Here is a 25124-nt window from a genome sequence, read left to right on the forward strand (position 1 = left end):
GTTTTCTAAACGACAGAAATATCACAACTGTTCTGTATACTTAGGTCCTTTTGCTGATGGGATCGTGAAATTGCAACTGAATTTTCCATTTCATGAATGCAGTACTCAATCTGCCGACTCCGTGAATAGTTGATTAGCATTGGACTTTTAGTATCATATAAAAGAATCTTGGGATACCAATGATTTTCATTTGTTTTAATTTTATTTAAAATCGTTTCCTTTATGTTTTCTTGCCCAAAATAATTCAAAAACATTACGTCATAGTAAACCTAGTGTTATTTGTCTGTTTGAAGGTCAGTAAGACAGTAAGTACGATTGGCTCAATGCCAATTACAGCAGACGATATGGCGCCATAATGGGGATACTGGCAGCTCAATAATAATTGTAAATTAACTGAACCCAATTCTATTCTGTAATAAAATAATACTAATCGCGTTTGATTCAAAATCTCATAGACATCCAGGACGCATACATCGACTCGTTTCTCATTAAATTGACCCAATTCGTGCAAACAATCTTGATTTCGTAGAAGGAAAACATGGTTTTAATATAATCGTCACATACACGTTAAGGACATCCGTCTCCGAGCATTCTCACTTTCAATAGTATAGACTTAATTTATTGGCGTGTTGATTCGAATTAAGAGATCGTGATGAGATGAAGAATATTTCCTGGATCGTATGTATTAAACGACGCCTCTATTTTGTGTTATTCTGAGTTGGCACGGTAACGACATTTGGTGTTAAATCACTTTATTTCAATGTCACGTTAATCATTTCGTTTAAAGCTTATTTATAGTACTAATTAGTCTTCTATTACATTACGTCAGTTTGTGTAATTTCTGCGACATTCATTTGTAGGTATTCCATTTTGAAATAATTGTGTATATAGCAGGATAAAATATTTACAACGGTATTTTTTTTTTTAAATATATTTACTTATAATAAAGTTATTTTCTGTAATGTATTTTAAGTACGACCGATTTTATTAATTTTTTCAGAAATATTTTAATAAATACAAGTCATATGCTACGGCCATGTTTTGTGTTCAAATCAACGATCTCTGTAAACTGTGAAAAAAAAAGGGAAATTTAACTTCGACGCGTGACAAATAATACCGATACATTTTAACAAATCTTTCATGGAGCAATGCAGTATAAAATAATAAGTATATGTCATATTAAGTAGGTATAGCCTACATTCAAAGTTACATACAATAAAAATTTATTCAAATAGCAAAAAATTCGCAATAAGTCAAAATGATTTTTGTCTGGAACCGAGTTGATGTTGTTATAAAATGAAATACGATATGAAAACCAGATGGTTGATATTACTCGTATAGCAACTAATCTTCAGTTAACGCGTGTGCCCGCAATTGTTTCACTATGATCGTCATTGTGTGAAATTATTTTAGACGAGCTAAGGATTTAGTCCCTGGCTTAGCACAATCTACGTCCTGCGACCTCTCACGCCGCTGCAGGGTCCCAAAGTGTATCAAGAATTTTAAAACATTAACAGAGAAAATGCACATACAAATGTGGAGATGTAATGCTTAAATCATTACGGATCCTCCCGATCCATTAACGGTGCTTTTAGATACCACAAGCACCGGTCACCGTCCTCGTCGAACCCGTCGCTTGTGACGAAGGGCTCGACGAGCGAATTAACCCATAGACACAGCCCACTGAGTTTCTCGCCGGTTCTTCTAAGTGGGTCGCGTTTCCGATCCGGTGGTAGATTCTACGAAGCACTGCTCTTGCTAGAGTCAGTGTTAGCATCACTCCGGTTTGAGCCCGGTTCTCTCCGGTTGATAGAAGTCGTCGTGGCCTAAAGGATAAGACGTCCGGTGCATTCGTATCGAGCGATGCACCGGTGTTCGAATCCCGCTGGCGGGTACCAATTTTTCTAATGAAATACGTACTCAGCAAATGTTCACGATTGACTTCCACGGTGAAGGAACAACATCGTGCAATAAAAATCAAACCCGCAAAATTATAATTTGCGTAATTACTGGTGGTAGGACCTCTTGAGAGTACTCACGGGTAGGTACCACCGCCCCGCCTATTTCTGCCGTGAAGCAGTAATGCGTTTCGGTTTGAAGGGTGGTGCAGCCGTTGTGACTATACTGAGACCTTAGAACTATATCTCAAGGTGTGTGGCGCATTTACGTTGTAAGTGTCTATGGGCTCCAGTAACCACTTAACACCAGGTGGGCTGTGAGCTCGTCCACACATCTAAGCAATAAAAAAAAAATAAAAAAAAAAGCCCCGTGAGCTCACCTACTAGTTAAGGTTACGCTGAAATAGCCTCATAAGGCTATCAGCTTAGGTAAGAAAAACAATTATGCTTAAATAGGTTTAGTCTTGCATAATGAGCTACAGCACTCCTTATTGTGCCAATCAATGACTAATTCTTTGTTGAGAAAATGGAAGTAAGTACAGGGAAATGATACGTACATTATACCTACAGTGCCGATGACCCCGCAGTGGCAGGCATCAACCCACATGCTCTTTGTTCGATTTCAAATAGCCGTTTGTGGGTCGGCTACAAACACTGAGTCACTTTATATTATCAAATTCCTATACGAATTCTGTCAATAAAACAATCCGTTTGATATAATAACATCGTACGTTCTGTATTTTACGAAATCTGGTTTATTTACACCGTTTTAACTAGTTTATCTATTGATGTATTTATCTGCGTGAAGTGTTGCGTTATGTTTTTAACGATTGCAAAGTTTTTTTCTATCAAAAAGTAAACAGAGACACTTCTCTAGTAACATTATAATAAAGTTTTAATTGTTATCCCCTGATTCAATGGTCTTGTTGATAAATCAGTTCGGCAAATGTAATGCTAGGAAAACAAATACTGCATGGTTTTTGTGGGATATTGACAAACGAAATGTCTTCAATATATGTGTTGTTGCGTATTAGGTATAATTATCATGTGATTTTAGCCAGATCTCCAGTAATTTAAAATGCTCAAATCAGAATAAAGAAATTTGCTGACGTTCAGTTTGTTTAGTTTTATTGTAGAGGAATTAATTAGGAACCTGGCCCACTGGCTACTCGCCGGATCTTCTCACTGGGTTGGGATTCGGATCCGGTGGCGGATTCTGCAAAGCACTGTTCTTGCTAGGGCTAGTGTTAGCAAAATGTTAGTTCACCTATCCGTCGGGGCGTAGCTGGAACAGTCTCTCAGGCTACGAGCGAATAGGTAGGAAAAAAAAATAGGAACCTGTTTCTTGAGGAATTAGTATTGCGTTCGACTTGTGTTCCGAGAAAATTTCTTGCTAAAGTTACTAGTACTAGTACTACTAGTTAGTAAAGCTAGTTCTATTTCTCTTCTCTTATCTCTTTCATATTTTACTTTGACTTTGTGCACTTTAATTAAAACGGTATTATATTAGCTATCTTTTTCAGTCTACAATTAGAAAATAAGTTTCCACACGAGAACCCTCTCATCGTAGCCGCCGGTAACTACATTCCCGATCCTGCGGACGGAATGGAAAGCAGTCGACGTCGCCCAAAACACGTCATTTCGGATCCTCCCGATCCACTGCCGATGACCGGTGCTTTTAGGTACCTCAAGCACCGGTCATCGTTCTCGTCGAACTCGTCGCTTGCGACGAAGGGCTCGACGAGTAAATTAACCCTCAAACACAGCCCACTGAGTTTCTCGCCGGATCTTCTCAGTGGGTCGCGTTTCCGATCCGGTGGTAGATTCTGAGAAGCACGGCTCTTGCTAGGTTTAGTGTTAGCAACGTCGTCAGGTTTGAGCCCCGTGAGCTCACCTACAAGATTAGTGAATCTAGACTACTTACGAAAAATTGTAAAGAATACAATTCTTTTCTTTTCAGGGATCGGTTTCGGTATGATCTACCTGCCGTCGGTTGTGGCAGTGGGGTATTACTTCGAAGCGCGTCGTTCGTTGGCGACCGGAATAGCGGTGTGCGGCTCGGGCGTAGGCACATTCGGGTTTTCGCCCCTCGCCACCGCTCTGCTGCACGAGTTCGGTACATGGCAGGGCGCGAACCTCCTGCTGGCCGGTCTCATATTAAACTGCGCTATATTTGGCGCTTTAATGAGACCCCTCGTTTATCCTAAGGTAAGTAATCTATACGAATATATAAATCTACAGTGGTTTTTACGGATGTTCCGTTATAACTACTGAACCGTGCGTCCGATTGACTTTAAATTTGGTATCCATGTAGAAAATACATGTACTTAATGGATAGGCTAGGAGCGTTGGACTCCCTACATCAGTTGCGGGGGCGTTAATGATGAGAATCTTTGTGGGGGTGAGAAATAATAATGTTAATTTTAAATGCCCGGCGAAGCGGACGGGTACAGCTAGTTATATTATACTTCTAAACTCTTGTATTATATCGGACGGATGAATTGGTTTAAGCGAAATTTCGTTTAATACGCGAAATTTATCTTTGTAATTTAAGGTGCGTTTTATTTGGTGTTAGAATCAATAGTTCGATGTTTTAATTGAACATCAATTAATTGTACTCTATTAAAATAGTCAGCTATTTTGCTATGATATTTTTCTCAATTATCAAACTTTAACTGGCTCTCCTGTAAAGTTGCAAAAATGTCGCTTAAACCAAATAGTTTTCATCCCTCGATATAATCATCCGTTCTAAAGCTTATTCAAGTTACCAAAAGTCTTATTCGTATACGTGTACAGTGACGTAATGTATACGTTGTATAATGGAAGAAATCTCAAAGTAGGTAATGAGACTATAGATGAAAGTGCTCACGCAGTCCTAACTCTGCGCACTACCTCTGTGCGTTGTCACAGTTAATGAGTATTCTCTTGTTAGGATCGCAGCCGAAAATTCATAGAACGATTGTACAACAACTTATTAAATATTGAAGAAAATTAACTTATTGTACTCCAAGAAAAATGACTTAGTTTATAAACTAGCATTATGTAAATGTTTTATAATAAATATTGTAATATCCGGTATGAAGAAATAACTCTGCATATTGTAATATATGTGTCCATTATGATGGAACGATTCGATTTAAATAATTATATATTCAATAAATTATACAAACACAATGCATAATAAAATGCACTAAGTAACACGTGTATTAAACTAATGCACTCCAAAGTACATAGTGTTGTGTATGTTGTTAATTATTATGCTTTATTAGCATGTGCATAATATGAAGTATTTGTTTTTGTTTAACACGTGATTAATGTTTTGTAGATTGTTACTGTCGCACGTGTTGTTACGAACTAAGTTTTGTTAATAATCTACCATTGTTTACACGACTCGATTACACTAACGACTTTAGGGCTGACCCGCTTAAACACGGTGTTAAGTTAAGTAAGTGACTAAGATATTGAAGTATGAAGTAGGCCGTATGATTTAATTTTTTCATAAAAGCAAAGACTTTGCTGGAGTCCCAGTAGATTTATTGTATTTTAACTCACAAGAATATGTATCCCAATTTTGCGTTTTAAAATAAACTTTAACTTTCATTGAAGTATCGTATCATAGTCTCATATATATCTATCAAAATGGACTATTTTCATTAACAAAAATATTAAAAAGCTGAAACTCGATCTTAAGCTTGTCTATAGTCTATAGTGTCGATACAGATAAAACAATAAATAAGAACTACCTTCAAGTATAGTATGAACCGTAATAGCAAAAATCCTTAGGATTGCACACAATTTTAACTTCACCAAGCAGACCATAATATGATATTGTTAGCGCACACACGACCAGTATGAAGCGTCTGATAAAAAAAACACGTGTGGCACTCGGGGACTGTCGCGGTAAAGCCATTGCATAGCATTTTTTATCAACTTATCCAATTATAATTAAACAATAATAATTTAATATTAAAACAATAATAAAATAAGACCACGCTATATTTATAAGCATTAACAAAAGCAAAACATTAACTGTCCTCTTCACACACAAAAGCTAGACCGCGCGAGAGAGAGATGGGCAGACTTTTCATGATGCGCATGCAGTGAGACGTCACGCCGCGCGCTTATTCACAAACACTACACAAGCGCAACGTGTGAATGTGTTCAACGCGAGCTACAGGTTAGACGGAGTGGGGTGTTAGGTTTTATTTTCGTTACGGAATTTCTTGATTCGGTCGTCGCGCTCAAAGCCCTATGCTAGCGCTATGCAATAGCTTAATAAATCCAACAAACTACAACAACAACAACGCTTCCATAACGTGACAAGTTAAATGAGCTGCTTAGAATGGTTCGTTGAAATTCGACAGACTTCAGGCGAGAAACCCCTTCTGCAACGTATGGCCGAAGAGAAGAGACTGCAGATGGAACGGGGGTCCATAGGCGGTTCGTATTTCGTGGTGCAGCTTCCCGACGGCACCATGGAGAAGAGACTAAAGGTGAGCTTGAACTTGTAGAAAACACACACACACAATTCATTTATGTAACAATTCATCAAGAGTTAATTCAGTGTTAATAATGGTACCTTATGGTTACTTAATGGTTACTATGGTCCCTAGTGTTAAGAAACATCCTTGAAAAAACAATATACGTATTGTAGAGTATTAATAAAAGCACATTTTTACTATTCACACATATCTAAAATACCTTGTGTCTGTGAACCACACAATCTGTAAATATGGGTATTTATACTTTTTTAGGGGCTAATCATGTATAATAAATAGTATTTCCACATTGCACCTTGTGTATATCATCTCAGTGCAAAATTTTCTTTCATTGCAAATGAAAGACTAAACAAAGATAGTTCGTCTTTTCAGGCCCCATTGAACATCGATCCCGGAGTACATTCGTCGTTGAACCTGGAGGCTCTGGCCCGGGTGCCCACCGTGCCCAACATGCACGGCGTGCCCACAGTGCCCACTTTGCCCACAATCACTGAGGCTAAAGTCGTCGACACTACCGACAAAAAGAAGGTAAAACTAAAATGACAAACAATCTAGTTTGAGTACCTATGTAATGATGGAAAGTCACAGATTTAAAATTTTATAGCACACTATATTACAATAAAATTATTTACTATCAACATTAGGGAACGATAAATCCACTTAACATCCAATTTCATTTATATAAATAATCACAAGTGTAGGTAAGGGTTGCTTTACATTCAATATTATGGAGGTTAGAAGTAAGAAGCACAATCTCAGTGTATTCAAAAGATTCCGCTGAAAGGGTTTCATTACGGATCCTCCCGATCCATTAACGGTGCTTTTAGGTACCTCAAGAAGCGGTCACCTTCCTCGTCGAACGCGCCGTTTGCGACGCAGGGCTCGACGAGCGAATTAATCCACAGACACAGCCCACTGAGTTTCTCGCCGGATCTTCTCAGTGGGTCGCGTTTCCGATCCGGTGGTAGATTCTGCGAAGCACTGCTCTTGCTAGGGTCAGTGTTAGCAACTCTCCGGTTTGAGCCCCGTGAGCTCACCTACAAACCTTGGGGTGAAGCTGAAATAGCCTCTCAAGGCTATCAGCATAGGTAGGAAAAAAAACCTCTACCCTCCATGTTCGACAACTAAACCCATTTGTTTAGACTATTCTAAACTAGATGGCGCTGTTATACAGAAATTTTCGGAACCTTGAAATTGACCCATTCGTCTCGTCAGCAGAACGAGAACGGGAACGTTATAGTGAACCCCGTGCAAGTGCAAATATCGCGCAACGTGTCGTCGCCCGCGTTCAGCGCGCAGGCCCCCGGGCTGCCCAAGAACGGCTCGGTCCCGTTCTTCGACAGGCAGCGCAAGCACAGCACGGGCGAGAAAGGTGCTGAAAGGTGAACGAAAATTTTGATCCTTTACATTACACCGTCAATAGCTACTTTTTTTTTTTTTTTTTTTTATTGCTTAGATGAGTGGACGAGCTCACAGCCCACCTGGTGTTAAGTGGTTACTGGAGCCCATAGACATCTACAACGTAAATGCGCCACCCACCTTGAGATATAAGTTCTAAGGTCTCAATAATAGTTACAACGGCTGCCCCACCCTTCAAACCGAAACGCATTACTGCTTCACGGCAGAAATAGGCAGGGTGGTGGTACCCACCCGTGCGGACTCACAAGAGGTCCCACCACCAGTAATTACGCAAATTATAATTTTGCGGGTTTCATTTTTATTACACGATGTTATTCCTTTACCGTGGAAATCAATCGTGAACATTTGTTGAGTACGTATTTCATTAGAAAAATTGGTACCCGCCTGCGGGATTCGAACACCGGTGCATCGCTCAACACGAATGCACCGGACTTACTTTGTTTACGGTCGGGCATTTATAGTTTTGTCTTTGTCTCTCGTCTGAAATTTCTAGTTCTGGATTGCCCATTGATACTCAGAAGCACAAAGTATCAAACGTAAATAACACTATAGGTATTGGTACAATTTAATCCTTTACATTACACCGTCAATAGTGAATTTGTTGACGGTCAGGCATTTATAGATTCGTCTTTGATTCTCGTCTGAAAGCTCCTGTTCTGGATTGCCTAATGACACTCTAAATCACATAAAGTATCAAAAACGTAATAACACTATAGGTATTGGTACAATTTAATCCTTTACATTACATCGTCAATAGTGAATTTGTTGACGGTCAGGCATTTATAGATTCGTCTTTGTTTCTCGTCTGAAAGCTCCTGTTCTGGATTGCCTAATGACACTCAAAAGCACATAAAGTATCAAAAACGTTAATAACCTTATAGCCATTGGTTCGAATACTGATAATGATAAATTTAGCTAAAATATGTTTTAGAATAATAGTTCCATAAATAAATTAGTATATTCGATAATTAAATTAATGTATGGCAGTCGATTGCCTTTCCGATGCTCGACTTCTGCGAGTGCACCATCTCGCAGAAGGAGGCGGCGGGGCGCGTGAGAGACGCACAATCCCGCCGCCGTCGAGCGGGGGCCAGGGAGGCGGATCTCGCCCAAGCCCTGGCCCTCTAAGTGTTTCGGGTCCCCCTCACATGTCGGTCTGGGGACCGGCGAGGGGGGCCTAAGAAGACGACGTGCAAGCTGCTCTGCACGCGTTTTACGCAAGAGCATCCGGGTGATGGAAGGCCGGCTATCCTCGACCCACGCTGGTTCTGGCCCAGCGGGGTATTCCGTAGGGTAACCCACTCTAACCGGCGCCATCTAGGCGGGCTTCGGACAGTCTGCCGACCGAGAGGGCTGGTGGTCGTGGCGCCGACGACCGCCAGTCCGGCGTCCCGAGGGGGAGGGTGATGGGAGAGATGTGCTCCGCACTAAACGCTTCACTTTCCCCCCTTTGCCTTGTCATGAGTTCTGTCTCATGCGAGGTTTGGACGTTGGTTGTTGAGCGACAGGAGGTTTTAGTCAGTTCGACTCTGACATACCCCGCCCAGTATCCCCAGAAAAGGGCGGAAGTCCGGCGATTTCCTCCTGACAAAAAAAAAAAAAAAAAAAAAAGTCGATTGCCTTATTGGTTTAATGATTAATGAGTATAACTATCTACCTTCTATAGGCTCTGTTCTCTATCTAGCTTAGTTTCTTTATTAAAGACGACGTGGCTCTATTGGGAGAGATAAAGAAATAAACACAGAGTAACATAAACACTGACTAACTTTTTTTTTCTTAAAATTTGTTTTCTCTGTAGAATTAAATAATATCGAGGAGTGAAAGACTATTTATTAAGTTTACTCTACTTTTTTTTTCTGCTTAGACGAGTGGACGAGCTCACAGCCCACCTGGTTTTAAGTGGTCACTGGAGCCCATATACATCTACAACGTAAATGCCCACCTTGAGATATAAGTTCTAAGGCCTCAGTATAGTTACGTCAGTACGTACGTACACGTAGTCAGTAAATTCATATAATTGAATGGAGTGAACTTAATTGAAGTTTAATTAAAAACATCGAACTGTTGACGCTATTACCACATAAAACTGATCTTTAATTACAAACATAAATGTCGGGTATTAAGCGAATTGTCACTTAAACCAAATAGCTTTTTTTTACTCCTCGATATGATTAGTTACCGAGAACGATTGTTAAATTGAATAAATACATTGAACAGATTCAAGCCGTCCCTAGCAGCCATCAAAGCGACTTCGAAGACCTCCGTCGGCAGCCACCGACCGACGCCAGATGTGAGTGCACGATGCGTTTTACTAAAACCGCAATGTATTCGAAACATTGGTAGCAACAACCACTGGACGTAAATTCTCGGGATCCTCCAAAAAGTCCACTGAAAAAACCTTAGTAAATGATCACCATTTTACTGAGATTATATTTCATCTCATATAATCTAATTTCATTTAATTTCATCCCAGTTGGTTAATGTCTCAAATCAATCATCTTCATTTCATTTCATTTCACTCCACATTATCATTTTTTCATAAAAATAAGAATACAAATTAAAATAAGACATGACCTAAAGGTCTTAGTTACCAGATCATAAAATCCCTTATAGAAAATAAAAAATAATCATACTTAAAAAAACAGGATTAACCTGTAGTTTAGTTTTCATTTCGTATTCTACACGCGAAAACCAATAAAAGTACTACTACTACAAAAAAAATTTATAAGTAACTTAAAGTATGTAAGTTAAATAAAATTGAAAATCATGCTTAATACGAGATGAAGTTTTTCGAAAAAAAAAAAAAACAATGGAGGCGACCTTAAAATTGCGTAACAAAAACAACAATGAATCTTGGACATTCTCGCGTAATGGAAATAGCCGAACGAATAACTATTTCGTAATCTTCCGACATTGGATGTGGTCCAAAAAGATCGACCTACTTTTCCAGCGATGGCGGTTGTCTGAATTAATTCTTCCCCAAGTTTGCACGTAACGTAAAATTGAGATAGTATCGATGCAATCGAAGGATCTTCAACACTGTGCAGATATAAATATGAATACATACTGGCAAAATTCCAATACGGATTTGTCTCAATTTTTCGGGAAACTCATGATTAACGTGTTGCGTATGAGTTGTTTTTTTTTTAAATATATAGGCCATGTCGAAAGTTTCTATTAGATTTAAATAGCATTTGAATCGATAAATTTAACTATTTGTAAAATAGCTTGCGTTAGTTTAACAACATCGCGTCAGACTTCCCAAAAACAATTATTATAAACGGGGAGTTCTGTGAGCCCAGTCGGGTACGTCCCACTGGCCTGCCTGTTTTTGCCGCGAAGCCGTCATGCTTTACGATTTACGCCGTTGTACATACAATTGGGACTTCGACCTCATGTCTTGAGGTGGTTAACGACATTCAGGTTGCAATTTCTATGGGCTCCGGCAACTACTTAATATTAGATGAGCAATCAGTTATTCGTGTACGCAAAAATAAAATTTGCGTTATTAATCTAATTATCACATGTTAACAATTAACTATTACGTCACATTTTGTTACTTATAAAACAGCTTTAAAATTTACATAACAGTAAAACAATGAAAGCTAAGTTGCTTTTAAATTTATCAATGATGTAAACTAGTTACTTGATTCTTTCGATGTATGGTAATAGAAGAACTTTAATTTATATAAATAAATATCATACATCAGTCCGCTCGCACACAGTCTTCGAAGGATTTTGAAAAGTATCCTTAGAAGTAATAGCGAATTCACGTGCTTCTGGCATTACTCGTGTTTACCAGCCGGCTACCATTCACCATCAGGCGAGCTTTGTGTTTCATTAAAAAACCGCAAATAATAATGAACTCACTAAAAGCTTATCCATTTTATATGTTGTATGTTCTATAATTCACAACATCCATTGACAGGGCGACACAGAAAGCAACATGTACAACTCTAAGTTGTCGGTCTCTGGGCCAAGGGAAGCGCCCCGCATGGTCCGACCGATGTCCCGTAAAGACATCTTCTACTCCGGTTCGGTGCTCAATCTACCTCAGTACCAGAGTCAGAAGTCTCTACAAGGATACAGGAATTCCGTGCTCAGCCTTCCACAGAGCAGGCAGACCGGGGACCTGGAACGACAAGAACGTGAGTATCGAAATCGCTCCTCACTTATATATTTTTAGGTATGGCAATTTGAGACGTTAATGTTGCCAGTACTGAGTTTTAAAAAATCTTCACGTACGTAAAATTGAAAAGGAGCATAATGGTGTGGTGTAGGAGAAGACAAACTTGTCCCGTCTCACGGTGTCCCGCCATGTCTTCGAAAACTACTCAGTCAACAATGAATAATTATTAAAACATTTTTTTTCTAGCAACATTATATATTCTGTCATAAATGTGAAATGTCAAAAAACATTTTTAAATAGGATTTTTTTTTCTAGAAACAATATTTTTTTGTCAAAAACATCAAATGTCAAAATATAAAGTTTATATTTTCAGAATACGACCTCTGTCCTTGCCTTCACTTGCCGAATTCGTTCAAAAGCGCGTTGTCTTCAATGCTGGATGTAAGCCTGCTGAAGGACCCCGCCTTCATGCTCATCGGCGTCTCCAACATATTCGGGATGGCCGGACTGTACGTGCCCTTCGTGTACCTCACGGACGCAGCCAAAGTTAACGTAAGTGCGCAAGGGCCCGAAACAATAATGAAATATTCAACTGAGGTAAAGGGAAAATATTAACAACAAACTAATGCGCCGTGGCGGGTAGCCATCATACAAACGCATCATACAACAACATTCGGACCGTCGATCTACCGAGCAATATTACCGGCTTGGTGGAAGAAATTACCTACCACGTTAAAGTTTCCACATACGCCGCCTCGTCGATAAGTGGTCAGTGCTAGTGATTACTGCACCGCTGGTCCAGGTTTGATTCCCGATTACAGTCGAATTTCTTTGTCAATTACATTAAACTGTATTTAGGGTTCTGGGTCTGGTTGTAATTGTAACTGTCTTGTATCCCAAAAAAAATAATAAAGAAATACCTGGCATTGAGTCCGTGCGGTATAGAATATTAATATTTTTTTACCAATTCAAACTTAAACTTGTCATTTCTCTACGTATAACAAATAAGATAGTGAAAAAAATCACGCAAAAAGAAAAGAAGAAGCGCCTAAGAATGCGCATTTGAATATGAAGATCGAAGAAAAATATAAATTCGTTGACAAAGAGAAAAGTGATACGAAACTATTTTCTCTTTGCCTATTTTACATTCATTTGATTAAACGCTGATTATATTCCAGGGCATAGAGCCGTCGCAAGCATCGTTCCTGCTGTCCATAATCGGTATAACGAATACGTTCGGCCGTATCATATGCGGGTGGGTCGCAGACTTTCCCTGGATGGACTCCTTGATGCTGAACAACGTGTGCCTGGTCATTGCCACGGTGAGACAACGATGAAAAAATAAAATAATATTATCGTAATTAAATAGAAGTCGTCGTGGCCTAAAGGATAAGACGTCCGGTACATTCGTATGTAGCGATGCACCGATGTTCGAATCCCGCTGGCGGGTATCAAATTTTTCTAACGAAATACGTACTTGGCAAATGTTCACGATTGATTTCCATGATGAAGGAATAACACAACAATTTATCTTGTTGAGTTACGTCATTTATGAGTCTACGAATAAAATTGAAAGAATTTCTCGAGGCATAACAATTAACAGTTTATTGGAGGTGGAGTGGGCGCAGCTAATTTTCTCTTCCATTCTCTTCTATCAGCCGTCATCTCCACTCTCTCTCTCAATCCATGTCTTCTTCGGTCGACCTCTTCCTTCCTCGTCATTTCCGTACATCTCCTAGTCATATGCATCTTCTTTGTACACTTCACATGTCCATACCACGCTAACCGTCCGCTCTGTAATTTGTTTGAGAAAATGACATTCTGTGATTCATAAATATCAATTTTTATTTCAGGTTTCTGTCGGTGTAACGCCCCTGTGCACCACGTACAGTGCCTACGTAGTGATTGCTATAACTTTTGGGATTGCTATTTGTAAGTACTAAATGATCTGAGAACTTAATGATTTATAGACATGATAAATGAATAAATAAATAAAAAGGATTGTGTGGTTTTATGAAACCACGGTAAAAGTGAAACTTTTTTTCACATTATAGATATTAAACTCTGACAAACAACATTTACATTAAACATTGACAAAAACAAACAAAATAACGTGGAGCACTGGCAAAAATGAGTAATAGTCTATACACTACACGGTCAGTTGCTGCGAAATATAGGCGCCGCCATATTGACTTGGCTGCTCTGACGAGCGCCTTTCACTTTATCCCTACTCCGCGGCCGACCGTCACGCGACATGCAACACATAGACGAAAAAGTTTGAGACCATGTAATAAAAGTTTCACTTTAAAAAACTTCAAGTCCGCGCTCCATCTTTAAATATCAACGTAATAAGTCTATTGACGTTTGTACGATACGTCATAGACGAAACAAAGATCTGGCAATAAATACGTATAGATATAACTTGGATGTTTGTATGACTTGATCACGACTTATACGTTAGCTAGTGTTGTTGTTACCAGTGATTTTCCTCATTACTGAGGGTCGTGACTCCCCCGCTGCATCATTCTGTCATGTAATTGTCCTCCGTCTTGAGCTTGATATCCATACAAGAATGAATTTGGTTCGACCATCTTGTGGGACTGCGTCATTTGGGACCTTTGCCCTCTATCTTGCCTGTCACCACCAATTGTTCAAGATTGTGCCCTCCTTTCGAGCCATATAGTGGAAAGTCTAGTTTTAATATTAAGTCCTTATAAGGTAGTCGCAAGGAATCTGCAGCCATTTTATCCATTAAGGTCTGATGATATTTTATCACTCGAGAAAGTTCGACGGACTGCCCCAATCCAGGATCGTTTTTTACGGTGGTTCTGGGTTCCTGGGAGCCAATGAAGGTGTTTATCTGGCGACCTTGATTAACACAATTGTATATGAATAGCCGACTTATCGAAAATAATGGAATACGTGTTATTTTCTGGGAAGAAAAGTAGCCAATGTGTGTGTGTGTATGTGTGTTGTAAAATGTTTATATTTAAGAAATATTTTCCGAATCTATCAGTTAAAGTATAGGCGTGGTCGTAACAATACAATGAACGTGAAATTCATAAAATTCGCGAATAATAAAAATGAAATTATTCATATAAGTAATCTATACTTATATATAAATCTACAGTGGTTTTTACGGATGTTCCGTTATAACTACTGAACCGTGCATCCGATTTACTTGAAACTTGGTATCCATGTAAAAATACATGTACTTAATGGATAGGCTAATATTTATACTAGCGTTGGACTCCCTACACCAGTTGCGTTAATGATGAGAATCTTTGTGGGGGCGAGAAATAATAATGTTAATTTTAAATGCCTAGCGAAGCGGACGGGTGGGTACAGCTAGTTAAGTAATAAAAATGTTGATTCGTTTAATGATATACCGAACGTGTTTGCGTCTAGCTGGCTATATCTCGCTGACGTCGATCATCCTGGTGGATTTGCTGGGGCTGGAGAAGCTGACGAACGCGTTCGGGCTGCTGATCCTGTTCCGCGGCGCCGCGGCCATGGTGGGCTCCCCGCTGGCCGGCGCCGTGTTCGACGCCACGGGGACTTACGGACCCTCCTTCTACATGGCCTCCGTTTTCTTCCTGATATCGACCTTGACCTCGTTCGCCGCACCCTTGTTCCGCAGGTCATTTGTGAAACTACCCTACCCAAGAAAAATTAACTGTTAACTTCACTGGTGGTAGGACCTCTTGTGAGTCCGCGCGTGTAGGTACCACCGCCCTGCCTGTTTCTGCCGTGAGGCAGTAATGCGTTTCGGTTTGTAGGGTGGTGCAGGCGCTGTAACTATACTTGAGACCTTAGAGCTTATATCTCAAGGTGGGTGGCGCATTTACGTTGTAGATGTCTATGGGCTCCAGTAACCACTTACCACCAGGTGGGCTGTGAGCTCGTCCACCCATCTAAGCAATAAAAAAATAAAAATAAAACATTAACATGACTATTTGGCGGGAACGCGAAGAGCGAAGTTACGTTATTTCATTTTGCCTATTTAGTGTTTCTTCGGGTTTAAATGTGTAATAACGGTGGGTTATTAACTGTTTAATATCTGTGATAGTGCACATGTGGGAAAATGAAACAAAGTCGCCTGGACGTAGCTTCTTGGGATCCTCCAAAAAGCCACTGGAAAAGTCTCAGTAAATAACCACCATTTTACTGAGATTATATTTCACTCCATATCATCTCACCTCATTTCATATAAGTTCATCTCATTTCATTAATTTGGGTTACCTTCGGTTTTAAAACGGCGAATTATAAAAATATTATTACTTGACGCTGGCTAAAGCACAAACCGTGCTGGAGCCAAACAAATAAAGAACAAAATACTAACGTTTCATCAATAATCTCTCGTTATCATGAATTTGGTACATAACTGATTTTTAAGTAAACGTATTATGTTGATGATTTTAGAAAACAAGAGGAGATACCGCAGCCGTTAGACGTTTTGACTCCCATAGACGAGGATCTAGAGGAGGGTGACGAGGAGGACCCCGACGACACTCCCATCACGATGGGAGCGCAACTGGCGAGCCGCACTCCCGCCATCACCCGCACTGCGGCCTCTCCCTCCGACCCTCCCTCCCCTACAAACAACGAACTGCAGCAAAGGGAAAGCGTGCTCTAGGGCTCACCTCAACACCGGCTGATTCGCACGAGAGCTTCTCGAATACAACGCAGATTATCACAAGACTATAAAAATCTAATCAATCGAACCATAAACAAGAAAATGCCTACTCAAGGTATCCTCTTTTTGACTACCGGAGCTTGCAGCGCTGGGGGAATTCTTTCTGACAATATCCTGACGGTCGTATTCAAGAAACTATCATTGTGTATGTAATGCCTGAGGCCCTAATCTTAGTATTCAAAAGGCTGTCCACGATGGTTATAGGTTATATACGAAAGCCTCGTAAGGACCAGAATCTTGTTATTAACAACACAGCGACAACTGCTACTTTACAAAAAATCTTTTTTTTTTCTAATATGTAGAATTAAAAAATTGTTTGGGTAACGACAATTAATGTAATTCGTTGATAATTATGAATAGAAATATCATATGCTTTGATACAACTATGCTAGATAAAAAAGGAGAAAAATCAATTGTAAATAGTTGTATTAAAACATCAGAAATACGTGAACAAAATTCTGGGGATTGTAATAGTGTGCTCTGTCTCTTTCCCACACTGTGAATACGGGATGCATGGAACGTGCAGGGCGTCCTGTAACGTTTTAAAATGGTGTGCTCTATCTGTAACTTAAATTGTTGTCGATTCCCTTCTTTATTCTATTTATTCTATGTTCTTTAACAAATTTAAATATATTTCTGCTTAGATTTTCACACGACACAAAAATCAAATCAACTTGCTTAACAGTTCAGAATAAGTAAAACTTTTTTGGTCTTTACGAGGATATATTTTTGAGGGTTGATTAGTTTGTTTATATCGAAAACAATGAAGCCTAAAAAGTCCGTGAAACCTTCGATGACGCTTCTCGGCAAAGTAAGTACTTTAATAGATCTCATTCCTACGAGAATATTCGTTGAAGGTATTTCGAGACGGTATATTAAATATATAAATTTGTAAAGTACTTAAGAACGTAAAATGTCAACACGATTATTTATTTTTTCATGTATAATAAGTGTTGCTATAAAATGAATAAATTTGAAAATTGAAAAAAAAAATGTTACCATAGATTTTTAAGAATAGAGTAAACCGGAATTGACTGCGGGTGATAAAACTGATGGCACCTTGCATTTTATTGACACGGCAGTTCTTACGACGTGCCATATTATCTATTAGTCGTGCGTGGTGCTAACTCCATACAGAAACTATGAATAATATAGTTATTACTCAAACAAAAGGACTGATTTCCAACAGATTGTCCAAAAATAGCAAATTACTTACTTAGTACTTAGCGTTTAAATCATTTTTAAATAGAAGCTTTTAAAGAATAGCTTGTTGTTTGGTAACCGACAATAAAGTTTGTTCTCAAAAAAAAAAAAATACATAAACGTTTAACCTTCTCTAATGAAATCACTGTAAATATATACACAGTTGTAAATATTGCAGATTTAGGCTGTTTGGAAATTTAACTATATAGCGGTGTAAAAATTTAACTTCAATAACAAATAGATAGGCTACTTCAAAATATACCTTTTTGTCCAAATTTTAGGTAACATTTATTGTACTATATTATTTTTATCTACAATGCTTTATACTGAACTCTATAACGCTTTTTCTATTGCCCTTTTGACGCTTTACGAACGTAGCTTATCTATTATATCCTTATTTTTTATATTATTTTACTTCGATGATATTTAGGTAAGACAGAAAATTAATTGACGATTCTTAATCCTTGTGCCATCGAACGAACAATCGTTGTACATAATGTACTTAGTATTAAATAAATAAATATATAAATAGTAACGCAGTCAATTTTCTGTGCACCATTCAATACCAAAACATGATATTTTATTTTGATAATTATAAGCGTATGGCTCGTACTTGCCACGTAGAGATGTATATATGTTATATCGATATATTTTTGTCACAGATATTATAGTATCGATGATTGCATAATTTTAGCTTTAAGCGTTAATTTTATTTTGTGTATAGATGAAATAAAATATAGCTGTAAGGAAGGTATTATGTGATACGGATAAAGTTTTTGTTTATTATATAAATGTATTTCATTAAAACATAAGTAAAAGAAATGTACAATTAAATATATAGTGAAACAATTGTGAGAGAGTGCATTAATAAAGTGAAAAAAATAATATTAAAAATAGAATGTTACTGTTGTTATAGCTTTACATGAAAACCAAAAGTGTTATGTTTTTAAGATAAAAATGTATTCGTTTCAGAGGGAATAATGTAATTAACCGAATCACATAAAATGTATTGTCATTGTTAGTTGGCGCGTTCTATCGATTTAATCAGAATCATGTTATTAAAAAAACTTTTATTTGTGATTAAATAAAATTTGACAACAGTCCAATATGAAGCCATTGTGAAGTTATCGCGTTATAGTGACTGTCAAGTGTGGATATCGATATTAGGGAATGTCGATTTGAATGAGAAAAAAAAACTATTGAGGGCCCAGGGTAATCGATATAACACCTTGTAATTTATTATGAATGCAAATTATACGTGAAAGAAATTTATAATCTAAAAGTATAATTCGATCCTTTAAGTATAGCGTTCGCCAATTTTTTTCTTTAATCGGAATTCATGCAATCGTTTCACAATCTTGTCTAACGACTTTTTTTTTTTTTATAACCTTAAAGAAATACTTAGGCCATATAGAAAACTTCTTGTATTGTAAATGAATAAATAGAAATTATGATTAATTTCCGATGACTTAATAATTCTTTTAACATCGTGACAGTTTCTAATACTTCAAATTCACGAACCAATAGGAGATTCGGTGATCTTTGTAAATGGCGACGCTTTATGTGTCTTATTTGTATAAGTTCTCGAGCTATTTTGTTGAAATAAAAGCAACTTGTAGTCTATTGCGATTGGTTTGAAATTCCTTCGAACAAATTGCATTTTTTTTATTAATTTGTCGTATGTATTTGGTACAATTAAGAATGATTGTTTATGAAAGCGAAATCGAGAAATGAAGTTGTTAAAGCTAAACAATATGGCCTCTGGACAATTACACCAAAAACTTAAATTAATTTCTTATGAATGTATGTAAAGTTGAGAAAATCGAACTTTTTCTAAAATATGTTAACGAGGGCTCAGAAGTGCTCACGATTGGCATGTTGTGTTAATAGTGTGAGCTATAGTTATACCTTTATGGACCATTTGCTCATATAGCGTATGCTATTAACAGAAACACGTCACTCGTAAACTGAGTAACATGGCTATTTTTTGAGGTAGATTTTTAAGGGCTGAAGTAATAATAGAAAATAAAATGAAGGCTTACATTTCAAAATGTATTTTCAGTATTGGCTCAAAGTATTTAAATATCGAGCTGTCTATATGAATAATTTGTGATTTTAGGTAATTATTTTTGTTGGATTTCAATCTAAGGCTTGCGTATTTTATTCTGTATAAAATAAACAGCTCCGTAGACCAACAATTAAAATTTGGATACATTACTGAATTATTTATTTCGACAAATACCATATGACGTTTTTAAACAGATTGCCGTCTGCAATACAATCAAAAAATTTAATAATTAATTTTATGATTCAAAAGAAAATGTTTATTATTTTTTATACCAAATAATGTATTAAAGCCTTTTAAAGTTTGTTGAGAACAGCGCACGTGTTTGCTTGCATCAATAGACAAATTTGAAGCTTGATGAATCCACCGAAATGTTTTGTAAATAACATTAAATGGCGATGACGACTGAAATTATTTGTTTTATTTATATTCCTAAACATTTCTTCTTATTCGTTGGTCCAGGACTTTCTTTTTTTAAGCAAAATGTGGTTAGATCCAAATTAATAGCATACTCCGATGAGAACATCGTGTTTTCTAATAGGTCTAACCTTCACTTTTTATCCTACTTGTTCTAGTACCCTCGAGCTGTTATTCTAGATTCACCGAACTAGTAGGTGAGCTCTCGGGGCTCAAACCGGGAGTGTTGCTAACACTGGCCCTAGCAAGAGCAGTGCTTCGCAGAATCTACCACCGGATCCGAAACGCGATCCAATGAGAAGATCCTGCGAGAAACTCAGTGGGCTGTGTCTATGGGTTAATTTACTCGTCGAGTCCTTCGCCGCAAGCGACGGGTTCGGCGAGGACGGTGACCGATGCTTGTGGTACCGTTAATGGATCGGGAATATCCGTAATGACGTGTTTAGGGCGACGTCGACTGTTTACCATTCGGTCCATCGGATCGGGTATGTAACCTTGACAATTGAGTAATATTCATATTAGTGGTCAAGTAGGACATCGTATTCGACAGCTTCTCTTCGGTTGCCGCTAGGAGCGCTGTTCCGACTCCATTTTTACGCGATCGAGAAGTTAAAAAACTCGCACTAAGCAAACTGGTTCATTATACCAACCATAGTTCTATGTCGCATTTTCCGTTTTATATAGTTATTTAATTTACCCGGTTTAATGAAAGAACAAAAATGTGCGACATAGAGATTTCAATTTCTTAATGGTTATAGAGCTTTTTTGGAGCAATGTACCACAAAATAAAATAATATACCTAATTATGGTGACCATGGTTTTTTACAGCCTAGTTTGTGTTCGCTAGGACAAATAACAAATAATGCCAAAATGGTAATCGTACCTTTTACAAATCGAATTCAGACTTAAGCTTTGGGCTTGACGATGTTGTGGTAATAAAGTACTATTCAATATTAAGTTAATATTTTCAGTCTTTGTCTGGGGACCACAGAATATCCGGTTTATTTTTCTAATTGTTGCAGGATGCATTACAAATGTTCGCTTTTCCTTGATAGATAATCTATTCGCTTTTTGATTCGACTTCTAAATATGTAATTAAATAACGTAGCATACCAATGTTGTCTGTTTATTAGGTAAACAATTAATTAGTTCGCCCTACTTACTGGAAACGTGTTATCGAAGAACATTGTTTGTTATTAATTCAACAAAACAATTTGCGTATGTCCGCAATTGCACATGTGATTATTGTTTCCACTTATTATCTGTATTATTTAATTTATTCGAATGATGAAATAAAAATTGTAAGCATGTTAGAGATCATTTATTTAGCAGCGAGCATTCTTTTGTTTTTTATTTGTTGCTAAGATGGGTGGACAAGCTCACAGCCTACCTAGTGTTAAGTGGTTACAGGAGCCCATCTACAACTTAAATGCGCCACCCACCTTGAGATATAAGTTCTAAGATCTCAGTATAGTTACAACAGGTACCGCACCCTTCAAACTGAAACGCATTACTGCTTCACGGTAGAAAATAGGCGGGGCGGTGGTACCTACCCGTGCGGACTCACAAGAGGTCCTACCACCAGTAATTACGCAAATTATTATTTTGCGGGTTTAATTTTTATTACACGTTGTTATTCCTTCACCGTGGAAGTAAATCGTGAACATTTGTTAAGTAAAAAAAATCGAACACCGGTGCATCGCTAGATACGAATGCACCAGACGTCTTATCCTTTAGGCCACGACGACTTCTTGGTCAGTTTTCTTATGTCAGATAATTCAGTCAATCTACGCTTTTAATTGCTGTCGGTCAGGGATATCTAGGCTAGATTTTCTTACTGATATTTTATCCTGGCTATAGATACTCTTATAAAAGAAACAATATAAAATCTGAGTTTGAAACCTGTCATACTCATGAATATTCTTTAATCATTGGGTTTTCTCAACTGCTTGCATCAAACTCCATATGTTAAATATTGTTATGAAACTAAAACGGTGTGGGGTTCTAAGCAAACCGAATTTTTGTGGGAAGAACCTGTCATTATATTTATGCGAAAAATTCAAACAATTCATGTTCACCTGGTTTGGGCTTACTGGTTTTTTGATCAGTTTGGTTGGTTGCTTATGTAATTTTTACTTTATTATTGAAATACTGAAAAACTGTGACATTTTTATGAAGTAAAAGAAACACAAAAAGAAGAAAAAAATACCCCTCTGTATGAGGCGTTACAATGGATATATTACTGGAGATACACATATCAAAGTTGGCCGACGCCAGGCAAGCGGCCGGTCTTCAAACTCGTGCCAAGTACCCTTATACATATGTATATGTAGTAAGCCCTATATACGCAATAAAAGGACATGCTGCGCCGACCCCAAATTATATAGGATAAGGCAAAACGAAGAAGAACGATTTGATCAGATTGTGTTGTAATTAAATTACAAGAATTTTATTATTTATCAACTCATACTAAGTACCTACATACTCAAGGAAGATTAAGACATTTTGGTAATTTGAACTGAATTTGTTAACAGTCGCTTTTTACTGGTCACCTGCATTTTAAAACGTTTTTAATAAAAAATCAAGCAGCTGTTTCTCAATAACATTAGAAAACGGAAAATCCTATGTGTATGTAAAAACTTCGTTCAAAAAATTACGTTTGCTTAAAATAATGTAAGACCGGTAACCTAACCAAATACCTCCATTTGTTAAATTTTTCTTCACTAATATTAATTGTTTAAATAAAGTCGTCTCGACACTTATATTAATTGACCCAAATCAATTGAAAGATACGTCTACGATAGTTTAGGGTCAATTTATTACATCAGTAGTCTAATACTTTCAATTGTTGACCTCGACCTACGCATCTAAAGACCTTGTTAAACCGACTGGTATTTACCAACTGAAAACTATTCGAATCTGAAACAAATATATTAACAAACTAGCTGACCCGGCAGACTTCGTAGTGCCTCAATCGATAAATAAAAGAACTAAACTTTTGTATAAAATGAACTTAAAACAAACAATAGGAATCCGTCCGACGGGGGACGCATCAAAGGGAAAACAAAATTGTTATTTCTATTTATTTCCGAGCGTTTTCATATTTATCTACCTTTTAAACCTTCTCTGGACTTCCACAAATAATTCAAGATCAAAATTATTGAAATCGGTCCAACCGTTCTCGAGTTTTAGCGAGACTAACTAACAGCAATTAATTTATATATATATAGATAGATAGATATATTATAGATATATTTTAATAGTGAATTTCCCCGGCTGTATTAAATCAGTTCCGAATCTATTGCGTAAAAACCACAAAACGCAATGCTGACAATCTATCTATTTTGCCTCGAAATAAACAAAATAGTAAGGACTATTTTCAAAATAATATAGATAATACAGATTAGATCCGTTTGAGTGTAAAACTCAGGAACAGGAACTAATTTATATTCTAATCTAATGCAACGGAATTGACCATGGCTATAACATTGGAAAGTATTTGAAATAATGTAATAGAAATTGGTAGGCAGCGGCTTAGCTCTGCCCCTGGCATTGCTGACGTGTATGAGCGACGGTAACCACTTACCATCAGGTGGGGAGTATGATTGTCTGCCTATAATGGCAATAACATAAATAATTAACATGAGATTAATAACCGCAGAAGTAGTTTTATATCTCAACTCAAGAAAACCGAAGAAAATAATATGAATGGCTTTTCTGGTTAACATCATTAGGTTTTCAGACTTACTTCTAAGGGTTCGTCCGTATTAGAAGTTTCCCTAGAAGGTAATGTCTAATGCGAGATTTCGCTGCCCTAAGTCAAGGTGAGATATGCCATTTATGTTCATATTTGTAGAAAACACCAGCGGGCAGTAGATACTCAAACAAAAAAAAGGAAATCACTTATTTTTTTTTCTACCTATGCTGATAGCTTTATTGCACAACTTATTGGCTATTTCAGCTTCTCCTTGACGAGTAAGTGGGCTCACGGGGCTCAAACCGGAGTGTTGCTAACACTGGCCCTAGCAAGAGCAGTGCTTCGCAGAATCTACCACCGGATCGGAAACGCGACCCACTGAGAGGATCCGGCGAGAAACTCAGTGAGCTGTGTCTATGGGGAAAATCACTTCTAGAAATACGCACGTTAACGCAAATCAAATATGTGAATTCGTTTCATTTTCATAACTTATATAATCAATCTATGTTTATAATAAAAATAAATGTAAATTGTACACAACTTAAATGTTGGGGTATTCTACATAGAAACAATTTTATAAAAGCAAACTTTGTAATTCACGTGCTTATACTACGCTTTGTGTTTTTGTATCATTGTATTTTGGAATTTCCGACATTATTTAACTTTTTGATTGAGTTATGAAGCATATCAAAAAACCCGTATACAAAAAAGATAAGTTGACGATAATATTGTGAAAAAATAAACTCTATAGGATAGAGTGACCATATTTTTATTAATAAAATATGGAAACTATATTTTAATAAAAATTTAGTAAATGATTGACGTTTGTGTTGAACTTGAATATAATTAGGTGTTACATGATACTCTTCACTCATCTATGCACTTTAATTACGGTTTGTCGATAGTGATCACGCAAGGTTGATGACCGAATCTCTCGTGCAACAGCGGCACTTATTACATCACCCGCAGCTGTATCACGTATTTCGCAGACAATTAGCAGAAGACAAATATTGTGCAAATATTGCTGTCAACTGTCCATTTCGTATTACGGACTTGCAACAAAAAAGCAGATCGCGGACCATGACTAGTGCTGCCTCTGCA

General features: G+C 37.5%; 1 protein-coding gene across 2 annotated transcripts in view; it reads left to right on the plus strand.

The window, feature by feature from the left end:
- Window positions 1-20320, plus strand: part of LOC101738146 (monocarboxylate transporter 4) — a 46790-nt gene extending 26470 nt beyond the window's left edge. For both annotated transcript variants that reach the window (XM_004932630.5, XM_012695924.4), the window contains exons 4-14: window positions 3859-4106; window positions 6263-6391; window positions 6770-6925; window positions 7616-7779; window positions 10034-10106; window positions 11745-11964; window positions 12319-12497; window positions 13124-13267; window positions 13799-13877; window positions 15354-15585; window positions 16368-20320. In XM_004932630.5, coding sequence (XP_004932687.1) covers window positions 3859-4106; window positions 6263-6391; window positions 6770-6925; window positions 7616-7779; window positions 10034-10106; window positions 11745-11964; window positions 12319-12497; window positions 13124-13267; window positions 13799-13877; window positions 15354-15585; window positions 16368-16581 — 1838 coding nt within the window. In that variant the 3' untranslated portion in view covers window positions 16582-20320. The remainder of the gene's footprint in view (window positions 1-3858; window positions 4107-6262; window positions 6392-6769; window positions 6926-7615; window positions 7780-10033; window positions 10107-11744; window positions 11965-12318; window positions 12498-13123; window positions 13268-13798; window positions 13878-15353; window positions 15586-16367) is intronic.
- The last annotated feature ends 4804 nt before the right edge of the window (window positions 20321-25124 follow it).

Source organism: Bombyx mori, chromosome 23 (genome assembly GCF_030269925.1).
Source record: "Bombyx mori chromosome 23, ASM3026992v2".
Taxonomy (NCBI): Eukaryota; Metazoa; Arthropoda; class Insecta; order Lepidoptera; family Bombycidae; genus Bombyx; species Bombyx mori.